Raw genomic sequence first — 27,697 nt, forward strand, 5'->3', positions numbered from 1 at the left:
CCAGTAACCTCCCACTATCAGGACCTAGGACAGCGTGCACTCTCTTCTGTCAATCACCCGGAGGCGGGACCGCGCGCCAGACGTACCCTTCCCCACACTAATGTCGCGTTCTAAATCCGACGCTTCCGGTCGCAGCTTTTTTCTGACATCACTTCCTGTTTGGGCTTCACTGGCCTCCAAGTTTATGATGTTCTGTGTTGGATGTTGAAGTGTTAATGACGCGTTAACAGGTAACTAAGGGGTTAATTTCTTTTACACGCTGTGCCTGGGGGTTACACGCCGGCGGGGTGCTGACAGTATACTCCGTGCCCTGGGATTACACGCTGGCGGGGTGCTGACAGTATACTCCGTGCCCTGGGATTACACGCTGGCGGGGTGCTGACAGTATACTCTGTGCCCGGGGGTTACATGCTGCCTGGGTGCTGACAGTATACTCTGTGCCCGGGGGTTACATGCTGCCTGGGTGCTGACAGTATACTCTGTGCCCGTGGGTTACACGTTGGCTGGGTGCTGACAGTATACTCTGTGCTTCGGGGGTTACACGCTGGCGGGTGGTGACAGCATACTCTGTGCCCTGGGGTTACACGTCGACTGGGTGCTGACAGTATACTTTGTGCTCGAGGGTTACACGCTTGCGGGGTGCTGACCGTATACTCTGTGCTCGGGGATTATACGCTGGTGGGGTGCTGGCAGTATACTCTGTGCTTCGGGGGTTACACGCTGGCGGGGTGGTGACCGTATACTCTGTGCCCTGGGGTTACACGCCGGCGGGGTGGTGACCGTATACTCTGTGCTTCGGGGGTTACATGCTGGCGGGGTGGTGACAGTATACTCTGTGCCCCGGGGTTACACGTTGGCCGGGTGCTGACAGTATACTCTGTGCTCGGGGGTTTCACGCTGGTGGGGTGCTGACCGTATACTCAGTGCCTGGGGGTTACACGCCGGCGGGTTGCTGACAGTATACTCTGTTCTCGGGGGTTTCACGCTGGTGGGGTTTTGACAGTATACTCTGTGCCCGGGGGTTACACGCTGGCGGGGTGCTGACCGTATACTCTGTGCCCAGGGGTTACACGCTGGCGGGGTGCTGACCATATACTCTGTGCCCGGGGGTTACATGCTGGCGGGGTGCTGACAGTATACTCTGCGGTTGGTGCCCCCGTGGCACATGCTGTTAACCCCGTGGACGCTGGATGCTGTTATTGTGCCGCGTTGGGGATTCCCGCCACTCACCTGTGTTTAGTTTTTTTTCAGTGAGGACCCCGCAACGTGTCGGCTGCGTGTGACAGGCGTGTGCCGCGCCCGGAGAGCCGCAGGTCAGTAACGGATATGTACGCACACTCACGTGCATGGTGCTGTACTTCCTCCTTTAATCTGAATAAATCTATTTTTATTGGCTTGGGTTGTAATTGTGCAGCAGCTGCCCCTCCCCCACCCCACAGGACACGTGTGACACGCAAATTCATGCAGATAAGCAACATACATGTATATGTAGAGAAGCCGCATAAACCCAGCCAGGCTGTAGGGGCCCCGCCGAGCGAACCCCCCGAGAGGCTGTGAGCGCTGCACGATGTCGCGTGGTGTTACATGTTACGTGTCGCGTGTCTGGACTGATTTTTGTTTTGCGTGTGTTTGCAGCGGAGGATGCAGACGGCAGAGAGAAGCGGCGGGTCGCCGGTCGGATTCGCCGCGGCGTCGGGGTCCCTTGCTGAGCGTTCCCACGGCGACGGCCAGTATCTGTGCATCGAGTGCAATGAAACGTTTGATGATAAGCTGCGGCTGAGCGCTCACCGGCAGAGCCACGTGGCCAAGAAGCCGTTCACGTGTTCGCACTGCGGCCGGGGCTTCCACCATCACGTCTTCCTGCAGATGCACGAGAGAAGCCACGAGGACGGGGTTCCCGGCACCAAGTTATCCGGCTCTCTGCCTGCGCCGAGCTCTGCCCGCGGGATGTCCACCAGGAGCTCCAAAGCCGCGGGACCCTCGCAGGACAAAACCCACGAGGAGCCCAGACCCCCCAAACCGGAGCTGCCCGTCAATTCAAAGGTGGAGTTCAAGCAAGAGAAGCCAAGATGTCAGGCGGCGGCCCCCGTGGAGTGCGTCACCAGACTTACCCGTGGAAAGGCCCCTCCGGCCTGCAAGGCGACGGACGCCACGGAAACGAGGAGTCAATTCGACTTCCGTGTTTCTACGTTCTCTGACACCAGAGTTCGCCTGATCGACGCTTTTGGGAATTCGGTGGAGTTACTGACGGAGGTTTTTAGCTCCTACGCCAGCGCTAGAGAGGGGGAAAGCGGCGAAATAAAGACCACCAAGATGGACTCCGGTCACGGGGCCCGCGAAAGCCACATAAGTACCCGGCCATCTGCGGGAGCCGCATCTCCAGGCTTACGGCGCGGTGACGGCGTTCCCGGGAAAAGCCGGAGGAGTACGAGCAGGAGTTACCAGAATCTGCGCTCGGAAAGCGCTAGAGCCGCTCAGCCGAGTGGACACTTCCCAGTGAGCGGCTCGCCTGCTGCTGGCCACGTATCCTCCGGCAAGCAGTTTGAGTCTTCTAGTAGCCTTTCAGCCAGTCAGGCGTCATCTGAAGGCACCTGTGGCTCCAAGCAACGGGTCTCAAAGGTTTCTGATGTGGAGATTCCACCACCCGGCGGCGGGGATTTAAAACCGTCTGTAGTTGGCCACAAAGACTTTCCAGAGGACGTCGGTGTCCAGCCACGGGCCGGGGAGATGCTTCGGGAAGCAGGTCAAATGAACTCCTCTGAAGTAACAAAAGTAGCAGGCATACCGCACGGGGGGCCTTCCATGTCCGGCCCCACTTTACAGAACAGTGTAGGGGATACCACGCCGGCCACGCAGGAGAGCAGAACCGCCGCAGCGAATGAGAAACCTAAAAACATAGCGGCAGACATTGCAGCAGAACGCGGCCTCCGTGAGAGTGACGTCCACGAGGGGATGTCTCTGCACCGCCCCGATCGGGTCTCATCGGGAGACAGAAACGAAAGTATCGCGAAGGAACGCGAGCAGCTAACGGAAGCGGCCTCTGACCTGATGCCCACTGACAAGGCTCCCGCGGCCTCTGGCAATGGAGAAAAGAATGGCGGGGAAAGCCGGCCTGAGGGGGGTGACCCCGAGAAAGTGTCCCTCGTGACCGGTGTGAGCGACGGGGACGTAAAGCTGTCAAAGCCAGACTCCAGCGATGGAATGTTACTTGGGGGTAATAAGGATCAAGCAGCGAACGTCGTGGTAACCGAGAGTCCAGCAGAACCAGGCAAACCACGTGCTTCAGACACTGGCGGAGCTGGAAGCCAATGCCACGCAAACTCATCGTCCCAGAGCACCGAGGGGACACGTAACCCACAAGCTGCTCGCACATCCGACTCGGACACTTTCCTCCCCGCCGGTGACCAGAGAGATCGCGGAGAGGCGGCGGAGAAGGCAGGAGAACGGCTCGGCCAGAATGACAAGGAGCGCGGTGGAGATGTTGGGATGAGTACAGACATTAGCTTAGCGGATCGACCTGCGCAGCCAGATGGTGCAGAATGTGCTGGTTCGATGAACCCAAGTCTGACCCCAGAGAGAGACAGCGGCGATAACCTCCCCTCTCCCAAACCCGAGGGAGATGACTGCAGCGATTCCCGAGCACCCGTCCCACCATCAGAGAGCAACGAGACTGTTCCAGGGGACATCAACAGCGAAGCCTCCAGCAACAAGCCAATCGTGGAGCGTGATGAGGCCGCCGTCACCAGGGAGAAGACACGTGATGCGCAGCCTGCAGGTCACCCCGCGCACGAAGAAAACATCCTCCCCAGCGAGTCAGGAGGTGAACCGGTGAGGGCCGATGATGACATTAAAAGTGATGAGCCAGGAAAGGCCGTCGGTTTTACCCAACCAGGGGGTATTATGTATAAAGACCCAGCTTTTCCGGAGAAGGATTCGCAGCTTGACGGACGTGGCCATAATCTGACCGTCTCGCGAAGCGATGATTACGGGACAGTCGACAAGCGGGCGACCGAGACTTTATCTCCTCCAATTGCTCTGTCGGCGGAAGGAGGCCCAACGGAGTCAGCGTTATCTGGGGAACCGAACTCTCTGGCAACAGAGCAAGTAGCGGCCGATACCCCTAAGAGCGTAATGATGGTGGAAGAGTCTCGTGATGTGCAGACAATCGATCTCGATGAAGGAAAGGCTGTCTCTGATCTCGACAGCTCCGGCTGGAAACAAGGTATAAAGACTGACCTTCTGGACGATAATCACCCCGTCCTTCTTAAAGGCAGCTTAGATGTCCTCCCACACGCAGGGGATGATGGCTGCTCAGCTCAGGTTGACGCTACCAAGCTAGACGTGCGCTCGTTAGAAAGCAGTGAGACCAGCGACAAAGAGAGGCAGCTGTCTGAAAGAGACCTCAAAAAATACTTACCGCAACCCCTAGAGACTTCTGGAGACGATCTACCCACAGAACAGCCGGTGGATGCCAGCCCCGTCCATGACAGTGAGAAGAGATTACTGGCTGGAAGAAATGGTGACGAACCTGAAGAAGGTGACGCTCTCGCCCCGTCAGCGTGCGCTCAGAGGAGTCACGGGGAAGAAGTAAGACGCGGCACTTCTCACAGTCATGGCGTTTGTGCCGGTCACACACCGGTCGGTGATAAAGTGAATAATGACGGTGACGTCGGCTCTGCGGCAGCTGAAGATCGTAGTCACCTCCCCGAGGGGGGACTTTTATCCGAGCGGCTCCAACCCCAGGAACAAGCAGTGGGAAAATCGCAGGAAGGTAGCCACGAAGAGCAAGCAGAGGCAAGCGAAAGCACTGCTGGCCTTGCCACGACATTGAGCTCAGGAGTCCGGTGCATGCTGTGTAAACAGAAACTTCGAAGCTACAGGGGAGAAAGTCCGGCTCTGCTCTGCTACAAGTGTCGCCAACGCAGAAAGAAAGAAGCCCGAATCCCTCAGACTGACGCAAACCACTTAGTCTGCCACATAAAACAAGAGCCCTGCGAGGAGGGCCTTCCAGATGGACTCACGAGTGACGTTAACCCCCACGAAGCAGACGCCGAGACCACAAAGATGTATAATTGTCACAAGTGTGACCAATCCTTTAAGCTGCCGGCCCTTCTTGCAGGTCACATGAAGAACCATTCCCTGGCCCGGTGCCTGACTTGCGGATGCCAGATGCGGGTCCGATATAAAGTGAGGCGAATTCCTCGGAGGTGCCAGAGTTGTGTTCAGAAAATCAGGGACAAGAAGAAGAAGAAGAAGAAAGAGCTTTTTGCGCACAACGAGGCCATCAAGGAGGAAGATGGCGAGAAATGGGAAAGTATGAACTCGGACTGTGAGCTGGATGGTGGACGGACATTCAGGCCTTCTCCGCGCTCCTCAAGCAAGGTAAAAGTCCGTAAGGGCAAGTTACCCCGATCACACCTCGTGGGCAATGAGCACTGGGCTGGGGAACCCTCTCCCAACGAGCGTAACCAAGAAGCCCCGGTCTCGACTAAGGTCGCTTCTCTCATACGCGCTCTTCCCAAGCTGCACAAATGTCCAGAGTGCGGGATGAGCTTCAAGCGCCCTGGATTTCTGATAAAGCACGTGAGAAAGCATGCGCTGCTGCACCACTGTACCTGCCACTTACTTCTGAAGAAGACGCACAAAAAGTGCTTGCATTGCCGAGAGCAACTAAAAGGCAGAGGGAAAGGCAGGCTATCCTCTCAGCGAGCCCCTTCCAAAAAAACAGCCGTTGGGTCTGTATTGCAATACCCCTCTACATCTCTGAAAGAGTCCGCTCACGATGACGACTCCGACCAGCTCGCGCTCGCGATGGCCGGGGACGTCGGGAGCCGCAGACCCAAGAAGAGCAAACTGCTCCAGAAGAGTCACGGAAAGAAGGGCTTCACCGAACATGCCATGGAGCGCAGGAAACCCGCCTCTAAAGCACCTCTTCCTCCCGGGGCAGAGACCGGAAACGTATCTCAAGATAACCCTGATCTTTGTGACGCGGCTCAGATCCTCCGCTGGGAAGAGGGTACAGAAATTGGGCCAACGAGTCGTGACGAGGAGGAAGCCGACGAAGGTTTTGTTGGCGAAACCCTTCTGTGCAAAGAGGATGTTGTGAATGACGCTGACCAGCTGGGGCTGGACGATAAGCCACACGTTTGCCCGCAGTGCGGAAAGTCCTTTCAAACCTATAAATCTCTCCATCTCCACGAGCTGGTTCACACAGGAGAGCACTGCGAGTCTTGCGGCTGCCGATTACGGCTGAGAAAAGGAGGAGGGAGGCGCTCAAAAAAATGTCGGGGCTGCAAGCTGCAGGAGAAGGGCCAGAGCGCCGAAGCAAAGAATGCGATCGCGGCCAAGGTTTCCACTTTACTGGGATTACAAAAGAAGAAGAAAGTCGTGAGCTCAAAAGGCATTAAATCCGAACTGAAAAAGCTCCCCAAAGGAGTGAAACATATTCTGGTGAAGAGACTGATCAAAAAGCCTAAAAAAGAGAAAGGCAACGGGATGCCCCTGAAGAAGCAGGTGAGACGGAAGAAGGCGAAAGAGTCCGTCGGAGACGATACGGTAACGGATGTGAGCGATCGCGTCTTGAGCTCACCAAACTCTAACGTGGAGCTAGAGGGCAAGATTTTCGCTGAGCCGGCAGAACCAGAAGCGCTTATGTCCACAACGTCACCGGAATCGGATACAGAGGGGACCTCAGGGATGAGCCATGACCCCCTGAAGAAAATAAAAGGGTCCCATAAAGGCAAACTTTTAATGCTTAAAGACGGGAAGCCAGAGGTCACCGACAACGAGGGGAAAGCGCTGCCTGGTGATCAGAGCTCCCTACTCACAGGCGACAAAGCAAACCGGTGCCTAGTGTGCGACCAGAGCTTTGCGAGCCCGGAGCTCCTGTGCACGCACCGTCAGAGCCACGCGGCCGAGCTCCCGTTCGCCTGCACTCAGTGTCCGCAGAGGTTCCATAAGAAGCAGCTTTTGAACATTCACATTGTGACGCACGTGAAAGAACGACCGCACCGGTGCCCCGACTGCAACAAATGCTTCACCGGGCTTAACAACCTCAATATGCATCGCCGCGTGCACATGGGGCTGCGTCCGTATTCTTGCCCAGACTGCCCCATGAGCTTTCGGCATAAAGTCAGCCTGCTCGTTCACCGCTACACTCACACCAAAACTCCCCCGGTGGCGCTTGAGTCGTATCGCTGTTCCTTCTGCGGTAAATCTTTTGTGCGAAGCGATCACTTGGAGGATCATCAACGAGTCCACACAGGGGATTGTCCCTTTCGGTGCCAGGACTGCGATAAAACATTCCCTAGCCAGGCTAGGTTGGCTGTACATAGCAGGGTACACTCCCGGGTCGTCTCTCACTCGTGCCCGCACTGCGAGCGAAGCTTCATCAACAAGGCCAACCTGGAGCGGCATCAGCAGAAGCACACGGGGGAGCTGGCGTTCTCCTGCACCGAATGCGACGTCAGGTTCCCCAGCCTGGTGATGCTGGCCCGGCACAAGCATTCGCACAGAGTGGCCGAAGTGTTCTCCTGTATCCGCTGCGCCAAGACCTTCCTGTACAAGAGCTGTCTGTTCAAGCATCAGAACGTGTGCCAGGGGGTCAAAAAAGGGAGCAATAAGGGTCAAACCAGGGGCATTAAGAGGAAGAAGAGTGAACAGGCCGCCGAGCAAGGCCAGACACATAAGAGGCAGAAAGGAGGCCAAAAAATTGCCAAAGGGGTCAAACGGAAGAAAGAGGGGAAGCCGGTGAAAATAAAAATGGAGACTGTGCAGCAGGAAGAGGGTCCAAGCGAGGAAGGGCAAGAAGAAGACGTCCCCAAAGAAGAGGTGAAAAGCAATGAAAACAGAGCTGAAAGAGGAAAGAAGAAACGAGCAGAAGGGAAGCCGGCGAAAGCAGCGGACGGGAAACACGACGACGTCGCTGCTGTCAAAGTGAAGAAGCGGAAGCTGCTGAAAGAAGGAATCAAAACAAAGGAACCAAAGGAGGGAGCCAAAGCTAAAGAGAGAAAAACAAAAGATGGATTAAAGCCAGGAGAGGAGAAAGTGAAGAAAAGTAAAGTGGGAATAAAGAGAGGGCCGTATAAAAAGAAAATCCAGATCGGGGCAACGGGGGACAAAAAGAAGATCGTCCGGGTGAAGATTAAGGGGGTGAAGCTCAAGCCCGGTCCCAAGAAGAAGCAAGGGATGAAAGACAAGAAATAGGGGGCAGGGTGCGAGCCGGACCCTCGGTCTGACAGCGAAAGCCCCGACGGCATCATAGACTCTCATACTGTCTGAGCCCCTGGTGTGGCTGTCACACTCCCCACCCCTAGCTGGGTTATTGCCCCCCAGACCACCCCTGCAGGCTCACACACCCTTATGTGTCCCTCGCAGCCTCTCCTCTGCCTGTTGCCCCTCGTAATCCTCCCTGTTTTAATGTCTGTATTTTGTTCCCCCCTCTGCCGGCCAGGACCGGAGACCCCAGAACTTTACATCTTTGCCATTTTATTTTTCAAGCTTTCCTGTTTAATAAAGGAATTGTTTTAAGACTGTGTGCAGCTATTGCCTCTTCTATCCAGGTTGTTACGGGGCTCCCTGTGCCGACGGGTTCCCTCTCTGCGCTCGCGTCTCCCGGCTGAGCAGGAGCACCTCCGCTGGAAGGCCGCTCAGGTTGCAGCTTAGCTTAAAGCATCTGATGGTTCCCGTGGTGATGCGACATTTACCTGTACACGTCTTGTGTAGCTGGTAGCGGGGCGGTTTATGTCGGCTCCGTGCGTCACTCGGCTCAGACGGTAAAATCATCTGTTGTAAATACTTAATTTCCCCAAATCAGGCGTCGCTTTACTGATTGTGAGCGTAACGTTGGTAACGGCCGGGGACAGACACCAAACGCGTGTGACAAGAGCCACGTTAATGCCCCAAGCTACTGCCCCTGGAGGGTACAGGTGCAGGAATATCCTCCATGCTGGATGGAGCAATAGAGAATGAATGGCCCTTATAAATGATTGCTGTTTAACCCTTTGAGCACTCGACGAATGATGCATCGCGGGGGCCGGAAGGTCGCTTTGGGTTTTTGCCCCTTCGGGGTTTGACCCCTCGGCTTTAGAGCCGTGAACGCGGCGTCTGCTCCGGGTCTGACTTCGCTTTAAGCTCCAACTCGGATCTGCTGAACGGCGTGCAGGAGGGTTAAAGCTGCGGTTCCACTGACACAAAACATGAATTTCTCAGATCGGTCGTTTTATTCTCTGAACATAGGAATACAGAAATGTTTAAGACGCCGTTTCGGTTTCTGACAACAAAAATTAGAAATGTGACAAAATTTGATGATTTAAGAGTTATTTCTGTGAAGCGCCAAGAATGGTGTCCTTAGAGCTGCGTTTAGTTATAAAAGTGTTCGGGTCCTGCAGGAGTCAGGACTTCCCACCGTCCGTGTCTGTCGCAGAAGCTCCGTAGCCTAAACCAGGGATGCAGAACTCCTAGGCTTCAGGGGCCACAGACCAGGCTTTGGGTAACGCCTTTTTGGTGGATCTTCGGGTGATCACGGTGGGATACACAGAAGACTTGGCCCGGTCCTGGCCCCGGAACGCCGGTGTTCCGCCGGCCGCTAGTCATACTCCAAGCAGCCGGTGGAGGAGATCAGGTTCTGCAAGAAAACGGTGGAGAGCTGTAAGTGCTGGTGGAGCTCGGAGCACGACTCTCCCGTGAGCTCTGGGTCGTCTCCGTGCTCCAGTAACGGGGGTCTGTCCGTCTTCTGCCGGGAAGGATACACGGATTTGGGGAAGCGGTGGAGTCTGTAACGTTCTGGCCACGTCTCCTTGGTGCCCATTGGATCCATACTTAGAGCAAACTCCTTGCGGCTGGTGGCACAGGAGAAACTTTGCGTCGGCTTGTGTGTCTTCTCGTGTCTCACCAGATGCATCTTATACAGGAAACGTCGCTCGCATGTAGCACAGGAGTAGTACTTACCTGCCCCGCCTCTCCTCCTGGCGCTTTTGGTAAAACCAGAGATTCCACCGACGTCTTTCGGCACAATGGCCTGACTGCTCGCGGGGATTGCGATTACGCTCACCGGCAGCGAGATTTCCTGCAAGAGAATCCTCCCTTGTTGCAACCACACAAACTGTGACTCGGGATTACTTTGGGGTCCCATTAGGGCCAAAGGAAAGACCCTGTCTTCCAGCCCCATTTCGGTATTTGATGTTCCACCGTTTTGATCTGGAAATGACTCCTCTCTAGAGAAATCCTTCTCTTCTCCTTTTCTGTCTCCCATTTCTTCCACTTTAATGACTTGAAACAAACCTGGAGGAATGATACAAAGAGACAGAGATATGAGACGGAAAACCGCGCGGCGGAGACGGGCACAGGCGGCTTTTAGTGGTAAGATATTAATGAGATAAAATAGGCAAGATCAATATTCTATCACATACGCAAAATGCTGATGCTATTAATTATTGTAGGACCGCATCCACAATATTAATATAAAGAGAGACCCTATATTTTATCTCTGATCCTAAATCCTTTCAGATCGCCGAAAATTATAATTCAAATGAGATATTATATCACCACGATAGTCAAAATATTATTTATTGTAAAAACACAATTTATAAAATACTTATATGACCCATGCAGTGCAGAAAATAAAACAGAAAAATTATCTTTTAACCCCTTCGTGACTGGGATGTACCAGGTATGTCATCCCAAAAAAATGGCCCCACGTCACCACAAGCGGGGGCGCTGCTGCTACTGGCAGACCAGCCAAAGCAACCCCCCCCCCCCGAGCCTTCGATCGCTCCCACGGAGCAATTCTGTAGGCTCAAAACGCAATCGCCGGCGATCACATTTTCAGCTGCCTCCAGACCCTTTAGAGAACTCTGGCTCCACTTGCAGGTTGAATACAGGTACTGCACTCAACCATGCAAGTCAATGGAGCCATATTATATATTATATACTCTCCGGCCCATATAACTAATCCCGTCCTTATAACCCGTTATATCCCTGTATATTCCTCATATTATATATTATATACTCTCTGGCCGTATAACTAATCCCGTCCTTATAACCCGTTATATCCCTGTATATTCCTCATATTACATATTATATACTCTTCCCCCGTATAACTAATCCCGTCCTTATAACCCGTTATATCCCTGTATATTCCTCATATTATATATTATATACTCTCCCACCTTATAACTAATCCCATCCTTATAACCTGTTATATCCCTGTATATTCCTCATATTATATATTATATACTCTCCGGCCGTATAACTAATCCCGTCCTTATAACCCGTTATGTCCTGTATATTCCTCATATTATATAATATATACTCTCCGACCCGTATAACTAATCCCGTCCTTATAACCCGTTATATCCTGTATATTCCTCATATTATATATTATATACTCTCCGACCCGTATAACTGATCCCTTCCTTATAACCCGTTATATCCCTGTATATTCCTCATATTATATATTATATACTCTCCGGCCGTATAACTAATCCCGTCCTTATAACCCGTTATATCCTGTATATTCCTCATATTATATATTATATACTCTCCGGCCATATAACTAATCCCGTCCTTATAACCCGTTATATCCCTGTATATTCCTCATATTATATATCATATACCCCCCCCTGTATAACTAATCCCTTCCTTATAACCCGTTATATATTCTGTATATTCCTCATATTATATATTATATACTCTCCGGCCGTATAACTAATCCCGGGCTTATAACCCGTTATATCCCTGTATATTCCTCATATTATATATTATATACTCTCCGGCCGTATAACTAATCCCATCCTTATAACCCGTTATATCCTGTATATTCCTCATATTATATATTATATACTCTCCTCCCCGTATAACTAATCCCGTCCTTATAACCCGTTATATCCTGTATATTCCTCATATTATATATTATATACTCTCCGGCCGTATAACTAATCCCGTCCTTATAACCCGTTATATCCCTGTATATTCCTCATATTATATATTATATACTCTCCGGCCGTATAACTAATCCCGTCCTTATAACCCGTTATATCCTGTATATTCCTCATGTTATATATTATACACTCTCCGGCCGTATAACTAATCCCGTCCTTATAACCCGTTATATCCTGTATATTCCTCATATTATATATTATGTACTCTCTCCGGCCGTATAACTAATCCCGTCCTTATAACCCGTTATATCCTGTATATTTCTCATATTATATACTCCCCCCCCCCCGGATAACTAATATATGGAGGGGGGAAGCTAAAAAAAAAAAAAAAAGTGGTAACATTTAAAATTATTATTATGAGTAAGTGCTAAAATTAGCTCTGTATCTTCCCAAAAATGTTGACATGGAAAGAGTTAAAGTAAATGCATTTCAAATACCCAAGGGGTGTCTAATTAAAAAAAAAAAAAAGAATGGTTTGATGGGGTAAATTGGAGCGGCTGGGCTCAAAGATAGGGCATAGGCACAGACTGACCAAAATGGGGGGGGGGGTGCACTTCCTAAATGTGGCCTTTTAACCCCAAACACCAGTCAAACCCATGCATGGGGGGTATCACTGCACTCGGCAGATGTTGCTGAACACACATTGGGGTCTTGTTTGATAGTGACGTATCCCTGGAACTATGAATTTATAAAATATATGGTTTGATGGGGTAAATTGAATTAGCCAGCTTCAAAGAGGGCCCTATTAGGACATGGGGGCAGATGTAAAAGTAGAAAAATGCACACTTCCTAAATGTGGCTTTTTACCTCCCAAACAACCCGACAAACCCATGCACGGGGGGTATCACTGTACTCAGGAGATATTGCTGAACGTGACGTATACCAGGAGCTGTAAATCCATACCTGAAGCACAATTTTAGTGATAAAAAACACTTTTACTACCACAAAGTTTGACAGGGTGGTAGTAGAATTAGTGCATGGAAAGGGTTAAAATACCGGTATTTGAAATACCTTGAGGTGTCTATTTTTCAAAAATATATGGTTTGATGGGGTAAATTGTATCGACCGGCTTTAAAGATACCCAAAATAGCACATGGGGCAGAATTACCAGATTTGGAAAAAAAAATGGTTTTGAAATAGCAAAACGCTACTTGTACTAATTGCCCAATAACTTGCAAAAAACATAAAAATGGATATTTCTAATCTCATGACAAATAGTAGAATCTATTTAGTAGGTTTTTTCATTAGCTTTTTTGGATGAGTAACTTTGGATGAGTAACTTTTCATCATATTTTATTATTTTTTAGATAATTAGATAATATGCCCCTTCTCCTCCTGAAAAAAAAACAACATATAACTTTTGTCACTAAATGAGTGAGGAGAAAATTACATCTAAACACGAGCGCCGCAAAAGTGTTAAAACTCGGTCCCTAAGGGTACAAAAGTAAAAAATAGCCTGGTCCTTAAGGGGTTAATCTGTCGTTGGTCTCGTCTTAGATTCAGGAGCCGTATGTTTATCCCATGCATGTTTAACACCCTCACTGTGTTACCCTCTACCACCTCTGCTGGGTGGCTGTACCATTTATCTACCACCCTCTCAGTAAAGTAAACCTTCCTTCCGTTCCATCTCAGCCTCGGACCCTCTAGCGTTAGATTCCGCTCTCTTGTTGTAACTTTTCTCCTTCCTTCGTTGTTGAATCGCGTGATGTTTAATTATTCACACATGGAAGGCGGATTCCTGTGATATGCGGACAGACGGCAGATAACGCAGAGAGCCGGGCGCACAGCCCGTCCTGTATGATAAATGTATGACCGCCGTGTACATGGTTGGGGCCAGTGCTAAAAGAGAGTCCTCCTTATAAAAACCCACTGCATGGGGAAACTAGAAGCCCAAAGTGGAGGCTGGTGCCCTCCATACTCAAGGTGGGGGTATTAGCATTGCCTTATACAGGGGCAGAATTATATGTTCCTCCTGGGAGTTAAAACCTCTCATTCTCTTATTCTGGACAATATTTTACCGGCTCTTGCAGCAGCTGCCTGACATTGAGCAGTTCACATGTGACCACTGAGACGCGTTGACCCCCATTTCTTTACCGGAACCCCAACAGACCTGAGGTTAATGCACAGAGCGCCTCACCTGGGAACGTGTCGCCGATGTCCACCGGGCTTGAGACCACAGAAACATAAGCAGCTTGTCCATCATGGGGGACCCCTTTAGAACCACGAGAGGAAAGGCTGTCGCTCGGCCAGAAGAAGCCGTCTCTGGGGCTGTCTGGTGCAAACCGCTCCCTGATTGGACCACAGTCTCCTCCACGATCTGTCACCGCTGTCTTTGCCGTCTCCTGGATGAAAGACCTCCCGACGTAGTCTGCACCTTCCCGGGATAACGGTCGCTCTGCACGTGGAATAATCGCGCTTTCTCCTTCGCTGTCCCGGGATAGCAGTCGCTCTGCACGTGGAATAATCGCGCTTTCTCCTTCGCTGTCCCGGGATAGCAGTCGCTCTGCACGTGGAATAATCGCGCTTTCTCCCTCGCTGTCCCGGGATAGCGCTTGCTCTGCACGTGGAATAATCGCGCTTTCTCCCTCGCTGTCCCGGGATAGCGCTCGCTCTGCACGTGGAATAATCACGCTTTCTCCCTCGCTGTGCCGGGATAACAGTCGCTCTGCACGTGGAATAATCGCGAGTTCTCCTTCGCTGTCCCGGGATAGCGCTCGCTCTGCATGTGGAATAATCACGCTTTCTCCCTCGCTGTCCCGGGATAGCGCTCGCTCTGCACTCTGGATAATGCCGTCCTCCTGAACGCTCTCCTCTGTGAGGGAACCCGGGGATTCCCCGCCGGTTTCCCAATCCCTTCCGTCGGCTTTGGTTCCATTTCTCATAAACCTTTCATCTGGTAAGAAAAAACAAACAAGCTTTGGCAGAGATACTGGGAGCTCGTTCCTCGTATCCTGCCCCAAAACACCCCTGAGCAGAGAGGAAATACCCCACATCAGTCTGACTGCCCCACATCAAGAGAAATACCCCTCCCCTGCTTGTCTGCAGGTTACGCGTATCCCGGAGAGTTCGGCGTCTCACCCAAGGAAGAGAAAAGTTCCATGGTGTCCTTCATAACGCTCGTGTAGAGGTCCCTCTGCCAGGCGGACAACTGTAGCCACTCCTCGTCGGAAAACGACAATGTGGCATCGCTGAACACACCCTGGGGCGAGGGAGCAAGAGGCGATTAGTACAGAGCACCGTCATTGTGTGAGTTGGTTTACGGTGTTAGTGTAAGTGTGTGTTACTGTATGGTGTTGGAGTCATTGTGCGAGTCAGTATAAGGTGTTAGTGTAAGTGTGTGTTACTGTATGGTGTTGGAGTCATTGTGTGAGTCAGTATACAGTGTTAGCGTAAGTGTGTGTTACTGTATGGTGTTGGAGTCATTGTGTGAGTCAGTATACGGTGTTAGTGTAAGTGTGTGTTACTGTATGGTGTTGGAGTCATTGTGTGAGTTAGTATACGGTGTTAGTGTAAGTGTGTGTTACTGTATGGTGTTGGGGTCATTGTGTGAGTCAGTATACAGTGTTAGCGTATGTGTGTGTTACTGTATGGTGTTGGAGTCATTGTGTGAGTCAGTATACGGTGTTAGTGTAAGTGTGTGTTACTGTATGGTGTTGGAGTCATTGTGTGAGTCAGTATACGGTGTTAGCATAAGTGTGTGTTACTGTATGGTGTTGGAGTCATTGTGTGAGTCAGTATAAGGTGTTAGCGTAAGTGTGTGTTACTGTATAGTGTTGGAGTCATTGTGTGTGTTAGTATACGGTGTTAGTGTAAGTGTGTGTTACTGTATGGTGTTGGAGTCATTGTGTGAGTCAGTATACGGTGTTAGTGTAAGTGTGTGTTACTGTATAGTGTTGGAGTCATTGTGTGAGTTAGTATACGGTGTTAGTGTAAGTGTGTGTTACTGTATGGTGTTGGAGTCATTGTGTGAGTCAGTATACGGTGTTAGTGTAAGTGTGTGTTACTGTATGGTGTTGGAGTCATTGTGTGAGTAAGTATACGGTGTTAGCGTAAGTGTGTTACTGTATGGTGTTGGAGTCATTGTGTGAGTCAGTATACGGTGTTAGCGTAAGTGTGTGTTACTGTATGGTGTTGGAGTCATTGTGTGAGTCAGTATACGGTGTTAGCGTAAGTGTGTTACTGTATGGTGTTGGAGTCATTGTGTGAGTCAGTATACGGTGTTAGCGTAAGTGTGTGTTACTGTATGGTGTTGGAGTCATTGTGTGAGTCAGTATACGGTGTTAGCGTAAGTGTGTTACTGTATGGTGTTGGAGTCATTGTGGGAGTCAGTATACGGTGTTAGTGTAAGTGTGTGTTACTGTATGGTGTTGGAGTCACTGTGTGAGTCAGTATACGGTGTTAGTGTAAGTGTGTGTTACTGTATGGTATGAGAGTCATTGTGTGAGTCAGTATACGGTGTTAGTGTAAGTGTGTGTTACTGTATGGTGTTGGAGTCATTGTGTGAGTTAGTATACGGTGTTAGTGTAAGTGTGTGTTACTGTATGGTGTTGGAGTCATTGTGTGAGTCAGTATACGGTGTAAGTGTAAGTGTGTGTTACTGTATGGTGTTGGAGTCATTGTGTGAGTTAGTATACGGTGTTAGCGTAAGTGTGTGTTACTGTATGGTGTTGGAGTCATTGTGTGAGTCAGTATACGGTGTTAGCGTAAGTGTGTGTTACTGTATGGTATGAGAGTCATTGTGTGAGTCAGTATACGGTGTTAGTGTAAGTGTGTGTTACTGTATGGTGTTGGAGTCATTGTGTGAGTCAGTATACGGTGTTAGCGTAAGTGTGTTACTGTATGGTGTTGGAGTCACTGTGTGAGTCAGTATACGGTGTTAGTGTAAGTGTGTGTTACTGTATGGTGTTGGAGTCATTGTGTGAGTCAGTATACGGTGTTAGTGTAAGTGTGTGTTACTGTATGGTATGAGAGTCATTGTGTGAGTCAGTATACGGTGTTAGTGTAAGTGTGTGTTACTGTATGGTGTTGGAGTCACTGTGTGAGTCAGTATATGGTGTAAGTGTGTGTTACTGTATGGTGTTGGAGTCATTGTGTGAGTTAGTATACGGTGTTAGCGTAAGTGTGTGTTACTGTATGGTGTTGGAGTCATTGTGTGAGTTAGTATACGGTGTTAGTGTAAGTGTGTGTTACTGTATGGTGTTGGAGTCATTGTGTGAGTCAGTATACGGTGTTAGCGTAAGTGTGTGTTACTGTATGGTGTTGGAGTCATTGTGTGAGTTAGTATACGGTGTTGGTGTAAGTGTGTGTTACTGTATGGTGTTGGAGTCATTGTGTGAGTCAGTATACGGTGTTAGTGTAAGTGTGTGTTACTGTATGGTGTTGGAGTCATTGTGTGAGTCAGTATACGGTGTTAGTGTAAGTGTGTGTTACTGTATGGTATGAGAGTCATTGTGTGAGTCAGTATACGGTGTTAGTGTAAGTGTGTGTTACTGTATGGTGTTGGAGTCATTGTGTGAGTCAGTATACGGTGTTAGTGTAAGTGTGTGTTAATGTATGGTGTTGGAGTCACTGTGTGAGTCAGTATACGGTGTTAGTGTAAGTGTGTGTTACTGTATGGTGTTGGAGTCACTGTGTGAGTTAGTATACGGTGTTGGTGTAAGTGTGTGTTACTGTATGGTGTTGGAGTCATTGTGTGAGTCAGTATACGGTGTTAGCGTAAGTGTGTGTTACTGTATGGTGTTGGAGTCATTGTGTGAGTCAGTATACGGTGTTAGTGTAAGTGTGTGTTACTGTATGGTGTTGGAGTCATTGTGTGAGTCAGTATACGGTGTTAGTGTAAGTGTGTGTTACTGTATGGTGTTGGAGTCACTGTGTGAGTCAGTATACGGTGTTGGTGTAAGTGTGTGTTACTGTATGGTGTTGGAGTCATTGTGTGAGTCAGTATATGTTGTAAGTGTGAGTTACTGTATGGTGTTGGAGTCACTGTGTGAGTCAGTATACGGTGTTAGTGTAAGTGTGTGTTACTGTATGGTGTTGGAGTCATTGTGTGAGTCAGTATAAGGTGTTAGCGTAAGTGTGTGTTACTGTATGGTGTTGGAGTCACTGTGAGTCAGTATACGGTGTTAGTGTAAGTGTGTGTTACTGTATGGTGTTGGAGTCATTGTGTGAGTTAGTATACGGTGTTAGTGTAAGTGTGTGTTACTGTATGGTGTTGGAGTCATTGTGTGAGTCAGTATACGGTGTTAGTGTAAGTGTGTGTTACTGTATGGTGTTGGAGTCATTGTGTGAGTCAGTATACGGTGTTAGCGTAAGTGTGTGTTACTGTATGGTGTTGGAGTCATTGTGTGAGTTAGTATACGGTGTTGGTGTAAGTGTGTGTTACTGTATGGTGTTGGAGTCATTGTGTGAGTCAGTATACGGTGTTAGTGTAAGTGTGTGTTACTGTATGGTGTTGGAGTCACTGTGTGAGTCAGTATACGGTGTTAGCGTAAGTGTGTGTTGCTGTATGGTGTTGGAGTCATTGTGTGAGTCAGTATAAGGTGTTAGCGTAAGTGTGTGTTACTGTATGGTGTTGGAGTCATTGTGTGAGTCAGTATACGGTGTTAGTGTAAGTGTGTGTTGCTGTATGGTGTTGGAGTCATTGTGTGAGTCAGTATACGGTGTTGGTGTAAGTGTGTGTTACTGTATGGTGTTGGAGTCATTGTGTGAGTCAGTATACGGTGTTAGCGTAAGTGTGTCTCACTGTATGGTGTTGGAGTCATTGTGTGAGTCAGTATACGGTGTTAGTGTAAGTGTGTGTTACTGTATGGTGTTGGAGTCATTGTGTGAGTCAGTATACGGTGTTAGTGTAAGTGTGTGTTACTGTATGGTGTTGGAGTCATTGTGTGAGTCAGTATACGGTGTTAGTGTAAGTGTGTGTTATTGTATGGTGTTGGAGTCATTGTGTGAGTCAGTATACGGTGTTAGTGTAAGTGTGTGTTACTGTATGGTGTTGGAGTCATTGTGTGAGTTAGTATACGGTGTTAGCGTAAGTGTGTTACTGTATGGTGTTGGAGTCATTGTGTGAGTCAGTATACGGTGTTAGCGTAAGTGTGTGTTACTGTATGGTGTTGGAGTCATTGTGTGAGTCAGTATACGGTGTTAGTGTAAGTGTGTGTTACTGTATGGTGTTGGAGTCATTGTGTGAGTCAGTATACGGTGTAAGTGTGTGTTACTGTATGGTGTTGGAGTCATTGTGTGAGTTAGTATACGGTGTTAGTGTAAGTGTGTGTTACTGTATAGTGTTGGAGTCATTGTGTGTGTTAGTATACGGTGTTAGTGTAAGTGTGTGTTAATGTATGGTGTTGGAGTCACTGTGTGAGTCAGTATACGGTGTTAGTGTAAGTGTGTGTTACTGTATGGTGTTGGAGTCATTGTGTGAGTCAGTATACGGTGTTGGTGTAAGTGTGTGTTACTGTATAGTGTTGGAGTCATTGTGTGTGTTAGTATACGGTGTTAGTGTAAGTGTGTGTTAATGTATGGTGTTGGAGTCACTGTGTGAGTCAGTATACGGTGTTAGTGTAAGTGTGTGTTACTGTATGGTGTTGGAGTCATTGTGTGAGTCAGTATACGGTGTTAGTGTAAGTGTGTGTTACTGTATGGTGTTGGAGTCATTGTGTGAGTTAGTATACGGTGTTAGCGTAAGTGTGTTACTGTATGGTGTTGGAGTCATTGTGTGAGTTAGTATACGGTGTTAGCGTAAGTGTGTTACTGTATGGTGTTGGAGTCATTGTGGGAGTCAGTATACGGTGTTAGTGTAAGTGTGTGTTACGGTATGGTGTTGGAGTCATTGTGGGAGTCAGTATACGGTGTTAGTGTAAGTGTGTTACTGTATGGTGTTGGAGTCATTGTGTGAGTCAGTATACGGTGTTAGTGTAAGTGTGTGTTACTGTATGGTGTTGGAGTCATTGTGTGAGTCAGTATAAGGTGTTAGCGTAAGTGTGTGTTACTGTATGGTGTTGGAGTCATTGTGTGAGTCAGTATACGGTGTTGGTGTAAGTGTGTGTTACTGTATGGTGTTGGAGTCATTGTGTGAGTCAGTATACGGTGTTAGTGTAAGTGTGTGTTACTGTATGGTGTTGGAGTCATTGTGGGAGTCAGTATACGGTGTTAGTGTAAGTGTGTGTTACTGTATGGTGTTGGAGTCATTGTGGGAGTCAGTATACGGTGTTAGTGTAAGTGTGTGTTACTGTATGGTGTTGGAGTCATTGTGGGAGTCAGTATACGGTGTTAGTGTAAGTGTGTGTTACGGTATGGTGTTGGAGTCATTGTGGGAGTCAGTATACGGTGTTAGTGTAAGTGTGTTACTGTATGGTGTTGGAGTCATTGTGTGAGTCAGTATAAGGTGTTAGTGTAAGTGTGTGTTACTGTATGGTGTTGGAGTCATTGTGGGAGTCAGTATACGGTGTTAGTGTAAGTGTGTGTTACTGTATGGTGTTGGAGTCATTGTGTGAGTCAGTATACGGTGTTAGTGTAAGTGTGTGTTGCTGTATGGTGTTGGAGTCATTGTGTGAGTCAGTATACGGTGTTAGTGTAAGTGTGTGTTACTGTATGGTGTTGGAGTCATTGTGTGAGTTAGTATACGGTGTTAGTGTAAGTGTGTGTTGCTGTATGGTGTTGGAGTCATTGTGTGAGTCAGTATACGGTGTTAGTGTAAGTGTGTGTTACTGTATGGGTTTGGCCCGGAGAATTTCCGGGAGAAGCTCTGCTTCTCCAGGTCAACACCTGATTACTCCACGCATTTAATTTGCGTTGACATGAGTGGCAACGCCCAAGGACATAAGAGAGAGCGCCCACCGACGTCAGGGGCAGTCCTGTCCGCGACCTGCGTGGGTGGACTCCGGTTCCCAGGTATGGAAATGCTGCTCGAAGCGCCTGCAGCACGAGATGCCCTGCTGGCTGCTCATGGGATTGCAGATAAAATACATGCCTTAGTCCCTGTGGCCCCTTCTACCCCTGAAGATCTGGGTACATGGGCACTAGGCCAGCAGTTGCTAGGATACAAATCAGCTGGTGTGCCCATTGCTGGCCAGGCACTTCTAGGTTGCTAGGATACGCAACATGCTCCTCATACCAGGTTGCTAGGATACACTGCATGCTCCTCATACTCCGTTGCTAGGATACACTCCAGGCTCCTCATGCATTGTTGCTAAGATACACATTAGGGCTTTATCTGTCAGTTAGTGCTATGGAGCCCCCTCTTCCACGGAGCATCACGTTATGGATGATTATAAACTGCCACGTTTAGAGAAACACAGGGCCATTAATTACCCCCATGGGGGCTGTTAACCCCCCATAGAAACAAAGCCACACCTTCTGCATGAACGCACCTGCCCCATCAGGATGTAGAAAGCTCAGGATAATCTGACATCATGACTACCGAGGTGGAATTCCATTACATTAAGAAATCTGCCCCTGGAGGTAGAGAAATACCCCCAACGTGATATATAATGCGCGTGTGGGAGGCAGCGTCTCTGCGCATGCACGTGACATAAGGGACACTGGGGGGATGCCCCCTCTGCTGTACTATCTACTCCGGGGGGCATAAACCCTGCTCACATTCATCTATCTTCCTTAAATATATTATTATTATTATTATTACTATTATTATTATTATTATTATTACTATTACTATTATTATTATTATTACTATTATTATTATTACTATTATTATTATTATTCAGCATAAACCCCACTCAGATTCATATCTCCTGGAAATATAAATATTATTATTTATTGATATTGTTATTAATATTATTCGTTATAAACCCTGCTCACATTCATCTGCTTGCCTAAATATTAGTAATATTTGTAATAATATTATTATTACTATTGTTATTATTTTTATTATTATTATTATTATTCAGTGTAAACCCCACTCAGATTCATATCTCCTGTAAATATTAATTAATATTGTTACTATTTATTGCTATTATTATTATTATTATTCAGTGTAAACCCCACTCAGATTCATATCTCCTGTAAATATTAATTAATATTGTTACTATTTATTGATATTATTATTATTATTCAGTGTAAACCCCATTCAGATTCATCTATCTTCCATAAATATTATTATTATTATTACTATTATTATTATTCAGCGTAAACCCCACTCAGATTCATATCTCCTGTAAATATTAATTGATATTATTGTTACTATTTATTGCTATTATTATTATTATTATTCAGTGTAGACCCCATTCAGATTCATCTATCTTCCATAAATATTATTATTATTATTACTATTATTATTATTATTATTCAGTGTAAACCCCACTCAGGTTCATATCTCCTGTAAATATTAATATTATTGTTACTATTTATTGTTATTATTTTTATTACTATTATTATTATTATTCAGTGTAAACCCCATTCAGATTCATCAGATTCCATAAATATTAATATTATTATTGTTAGTATTTATTGATATTAATATTATTAATATTTGATAAAAGCCCTGCTCACATTCATCCGCCTGCCGTAAATATGATTATTATTATTACTATTATTATTCAGTGTAATAATATTCATATGTCTCCTGTAAATATTAATATTATTTATTATTATTATTATTATTATTATTCAGTGTAAACCCCACTCTGATTCATGTCTCCTGTAAATATTAATATTATTTATTATTATTATTATTATTCAGTGTAAACCCCACTCTGATTCATGTCTCCTGTAAATATTAATATTATTTATTATTATTATTATTATTCAGTGTAAACCCCACTCAGATTCATATCTCCTGTAAATATTGTTGTTACTATTGATATTATTAATATGTATTATTATTATTATTTAGATTTGATATAAACCCCACTTACATTCATCTGCCTGGCGTAAAATATTATTTATTGGTATTATTATTATTATTATTATTATTATTATTCAGTGTAAACCCCATTCAGATTCATCTGTCTTTCATAAATATTAATATTATTATTGTTACTATTTATTGATATTATTATTATTATTAAGATTTGATAAAAGCCCTGCTTACATTCATCTGCCTGCCATAAATATGATTATTATTATTACTATTATTATTCAGTGTAAACCCCACTCTGATTCATATGTCTCCTGTAAATATTAATATTATTTATTATTATTATTATTACTATTATTCAGTGTAAACCCCACTCTGATTCATGTCTCCTGTAAATATTAATATTTATTATTATTATTATTATTATTCAGTGTAAACCCCACTCTGATTCATATCTCCTGTAAATATTAATATTATTTATTGATATTATTATTATTATTGATATTATTATTATTATTATGATGATTTATTTGATCCCTTTTATTCTCTTTGAAGTGTTTGCAGAGGTCAGACTTACCGGTCTGCGCTTCCCTGACTGCATTCCTCCTCCTTCACGCTGCGCTGCGGAGTCCGTTGGCGCTGAATAAAGTGAAGACAATAAAGCACAGGGGGTATTAGCTGCCACGCTTCAGACTGGTGAAGGGGCAGATAATGAGCATTAAACTGACCCCCGATCTCAGCGCCCTCCTCGAGACCCTCAGTAAATGGGGGCCGCGTGAGCAAAAAACGTATCACGCAGCCGCGCATATCCGCCGTTTATGTCACATGATGGCACTTTATGGCCAGCGACCGCCTCGTCATCGCCGGTCCGCTTAGGTCAGTGAGGGCAGAAATGAACCAATCACAGGGTCCGGACGTCCCTTCATGTGCTTCCGAGGGTGTCCGGTTTACTTATTGCTTATCTGTGGCCTGCGCAGGGGCGGAGATTCTTGTGCCCAAAGTGTCTATTTCTTGCCTTTGTTTTGGGTTAAATTCCGGCTTTTTACCCCATATCGGGGCAGCAATAATACGCATTTTTTTATATTAATTATAATTAACATGAATCATGTAAACGAGTAAAGGCCAAACGAATCAAAGGCTTACAAGTAATCTACGCCGCGTGGCCCCTGGGGGCCGGGTCTCATCCAACGGTTTTGCACACATTGCATTTAATGAAGAAACCTTCTGTTATCTGCCCCATGAAGGGGAAAAGTGCTCTCTGACTGTAAACACTGTCATATAACTTTATGCCAACCATCTCATCTGCCCCGGGGGCCCCCTCTCTTCCCCCAGGGGCCCCTCTCTGCCCCCGGGGGGCCCCCTGCTGGCCCAGACGCTGAATGACACAACTATTTAGCTAAGTATTCAGCTTAAAGTTACCCCGGAGTCCCAGGATTTTAGCTCCAGTCCCAGGGCAAATGGAGAATTCTGAGCTTTTCTCAGGATTTTTACCCCAGTCTCAGGGTCTCGGGATGAAGGGGCAGATTCTCAGGGTTTTTACCCCAGTCTCAGGGTCTCGGGATGAAGGGGCAGATTCTCAGGGTTTTACCCCAGTCTCAGGATGAAGGGGCAAATTGTCAGGGTTTTTACCCCAGTCTGAGGGTCTCGGGATGAAGAGGCACTTTTCTCCTTGCTATATCACAGCTGGAATCCCTGCTTGAATATAGGTGACTCCATTCAGAATATCTTTACCTCCCGACAGGTGACGGTTTCCATAACGACCGTTATTAGAGTCATTTGGCTGCCGTCATTAGGGAGTCGCTGCGATAGTCTGTGTGACGGGCTGTTAAAGGGTTAATACTTTGGGAGTCTCGGGGCAGAAGGCTGATAAGAGAGAGAGGAGCCGCAGTGTGTGTGGTAGAAGAGCTTACAATCTATTAGCAGTGCTGCATGGGACTCACCTGTGTAGCGTGTGGGGCAGGTGGCATCTCCCAGCGGCAGCTCCTTCTGTCCCCGGAGCCCTCGCTCTCTCTCGCTCTCTCTCGCTCTCTGTCTCTCCCTCTCTCTCTCCCTCTCTCTCTCCCTCTCTCTCTCCCTCGCTCTCTCTCGCTCTCTGTCTCTCTCTCTCTCCCTCTCTCTCCCTCGCTCTCTCTCTCTCTCTCTGTCTCTCTCTCTCACACATTCACGCCCCCCCCCCGGTGTGGCTGGGTTAGGACACACCCCCTCCCCGTGCACACCAGTAACAGACGAGCGACGCGAGCGAACGGACGCAGAGACAGGCCGCCTTTAGAGCGTTAAAAATCTTAAAAAGCTAAATCTGTATTTATGGTCAGGGGGTCCGGGGACGTCTCAGACCCTCAATTCCCATCTCTTCCCAAAAAGCCTCCACAGGGGGGCAAATCCAGCTTGGAATCAACGATGAGACAAAACATTCTACAGATCTTCAGGACACTGAGGGCAGGGGGGTCACGGGGCAGGGGAGGTCACGGGGCAGGGGGGGTCACGGGGCAGGGGGGGGTCAGGGGCAGGAGGGGGGTCCCCTAATCTCCCCTGACCAGCCGAGAGAGAGAGGTGAAAAATCCATGGAGCTCTGTGCTGCAACACAATCAATCACTGCCCCCTACTTCAGCTGGGAGGCTGTTCCACTTATCCACCACCCTCTCAGTAAAGTAAAACTCCCTTCCATTCCATCTCAGTCTCTGACCCTCTAGTGTTAGATTTCGGTCTCTTGTTTTTCTCCTCCTTTGATATGAATTTCCCTCCCGTCCTTTATCCCTTTATGGATTTAAATGTCTCTTCCCCTCTCCATCTCTCTCTCGCTCCCATCCCCTCTTTCTGGTTTTCCCCTGTCTCTCTTTCCTCATCTCCCCCCTCTCCCATTCCCTGTCTCTCTCTCTCCCCGTCTTTTTGACCCTTCACTCTCCCATCCCCTCTCCCCATTTTTCTTTTCTCTCCACATCTCTCTCTCCCACCCCCTCTTTCTCTTTGTTCCTCATCTCTCTCTCTCCCCGTCTCTCTTCCTCCCATCCCGTTTTTTTTCGGCTGTCTCGCTTGGGTCAAGTACCCAGGATTATGTGGGTGTCACAGGGCCAGGCTGCCGGGAATACCGTCCGGACCGGACTACCGCCAAAAGGTATCCCTCACGTGGAACTCGGACCCGGGCAGCCCGGTGACTGTTACCGGTAGATAAACCTCTTATCGGAAGATACCACGGCTCGCACTTTGTGTCCGTTGACCGGCTCCATGCACCGTTGAGCTCTTGGACTTCTTTTAAGTTTTTACCGACTCGTGGCTGCCGGCCCTTCCAGCCCCTCACAGGGACGTTCCTGGTAAGGTCCGGAGCTCTGAGCCGGCCAGCGCAGCCTTCCCTGCTCCGCGGCGCCACCTATTCACTAAAACAGCCTCCTCTCCACAGGGATGGAAGGCACCAGTCCGGCAGCTAATGGGAGATAACACAGGCGGGGAGCCATATTTAGAAGATAATCCCCTTTCCGGGACTATTGTCTGCGTGCTCCCGGAGTTAAAGGGACCCGGGGTTGGGTATCTATTTGCCGCCGTCAGCCGTGTTAATAAAGTTAGGGAACTAGAAGTAAATTCTGATTTTACCAGGCGGATTGGGGTCCGTCGGTTCCTTGGGTAGCAGGGGCTCCGTATGAGGGTCTTCACTGGTGATTCCTCAGAGATGAAAGACGCGGGACTACAGATGGAGACACCTAAAAACAGACAGATCCACGGGGCCCGAAGGGACCCACCTAAAGAGCTCCGGAGAGCCCTGAGAAAACAGTTACCGGACTTATCTAACCAGTCGCTGCCGGCAGGAGCCGTTCTAGGGGATTGGAATGACACTTCACAAAAACGGACCCCGGTAACCGCAGGCCTTACGCCGGTAACTGCAGACCGGTAGGCCTTATGCCGGGATAAAGGTTTTTTTGGAGGGGACGGGGCTCCTTCTGGTGAAATTTTTTTCTATCAACAAACTCCTCCCCCTCACAGTTTTTGTGCATCACCATGACAACTAGAGAATGGTTGTAGTGAGTTAAGTATTGAGAGCCACGTGTGGCCCCCGCCAGCCCTGCTGGTAATGAATGTGTCCCAACCGGCCGCGTGTCAGAAAATAAACGGGACGCGCAGCGAGAATTATCAGCTTTATTAACTCCGCCCACTTTCCAACATGGAGGCCAACGGAGGACGCGTTTCTCTTCATTCACTGCAAACAACTTCATATTCCGCCTGGACGGGGATCACTAGTGTAACCCCACGGGCAGGAAAGGGTTAAAGCGCCGGCCAAAGGCTGCTGTCAGTGCAGAGGGGTTAAAAGTCCTCACAGAAACTGGAAGCCAAAAGTCAGGGTTAAGGGGATGTTTTGCGCGCCATCATGCTTCACACACGCATCGTGCACACGCCATCACACAACATACCCTGACATCGCATGCACACGCACCATCATGCTTCACGCATACACCGTCACACAACATACACTCACATCGCACGCACAATGCACACGCGCCATCATGCTTTACACACACATTGTGCACACGCCATCACACAACATACCCTGACATCGCACGCACACGCACCATCATGCTTCACGCATACACCGTCACACAACATTCACTCACATCGCACGCACAATGCACACGCGCCGTCATGCTTCACACACCATAGTTTAGCGCATGTGCCAGGTGGTGTAAAGATCTGCCCCGAGCAGCCGTCTCCCTATTGGGTGAATGTATGCCCGGACACGCCCCCAGGGGCGGGACACGGATTAAATGATGCCTGTAAACCCCAAAGTGCCCACAGAACGCTTCCAGCTGCCTTACTCTCCCATCCCCTGACCCGTTACTGCTTGCCATCAGGTAACCGTGTCCTGCGCCAAGCAGGGGCTCCTTCACCTGCGTGCAAATAGTGACATTTAACCCCATCTGTGCCAGCTGCTATCAATTTTCATAAATGCCAACAGCTGCCC

General features: G+C 48.1%; 2 protein-coding genes across 2 annotated transcripts; one reads left to right on the forward strand and one right to left on the reverse strand.

Annotated features, from left to right (window-relative positions):
• The first annotated feature begins 1,249 nt into the window (after window positions 1-1,249).
• LOC128496789 (uncharacterized) lies at window positions 1,250-8,534 on the forward strand. Its single transcript, XM_053466584.1, has 2 exons — window positions 1,250-1,313; window positions 1,636-8,534. The coding sequence occupies exon 2, from the start codon at window positions 1,642-1,644 to the stop codon at window positions 8,203-8,205; it is 6,564 nt and encodes a 2,187-aa protein (XP_053322559.1). The 5' UTR covers window positions 1,250-1,313; window positions 1,636-1,641; the 3' UTR covers window positions 8,206-8,534.
• Window positions 8,535-9,586: 1,052 nt separating this feature from the next.
• LOC128496790 (uncharacterized) lies at window positions 9,587-24,767 on the reverse strand. The gene is made up of 5 exons (XM_053466585.1): window positions 24,693-24,767; window positions 23,330-23,391; window positions 15,018-15,138; window positions 14,077-14,832; window positions 9,587-10,281 (listed from the first exon to the last, which is right to left on the reverse strand). Exons 2-5 carry the CDS (start codon window positions 23,351-23,353, stop codon window positions 9,587-9,589), a joined length of 1,596 nt encoding a protein of 531 aa, XP_053322560.1. The 5' UTR covers window positions 23,354-23,391; window positions 24,693-24,767.
• Between the last annotated feature and the right edge of the window lie 2,930 nt (window positions 24,768-27,697).

Source organism: Spea bombifrons, chromosome 5, assembly GCF_027358695.1.
Source record: "Spea bombifrons isolate aSpeBom1 chromosome 5, aSpeBom1.2.pri, whole genome shotgun sequence".
NCBI lineage: Eukaryota > Metazoa > Chordata > Amphibia > Anura > Pelobatidae > Spea > Spea bombifrons.

Excerpts from the sequence above, each read along its gene's own strand:
- LOC128496789 (XM_053466584.1), top strand. The coding sequence starts at position 1,642 with ATGCAGACGGCAGAGAGAAGCGGCGGGTCGCCGGTCGGATTCGCCGCG.
- LOC128496790 (XM_053466585.1), bottom strand. The coding sequence starts at position 23,353 with ATGCAGTCAGGGAAGCGCAGACCG. Across the intron at positions 15,139-23,329 it reads AGTCAGGGAAGCGCAGACCG|GGTGTGTTCAGCGATGCCAC; the intron begins GTAAGTCTGACC and ends CCCTCGCCCCAG. Across the intron at positions 14,833-15,017 it reads GGAACTTTTCTCTTCCTTGG|ATGAAAGGTTTATGAGAAAT; the intron begins GTGAGACGCCGA and ends TTTTCTTACCAG.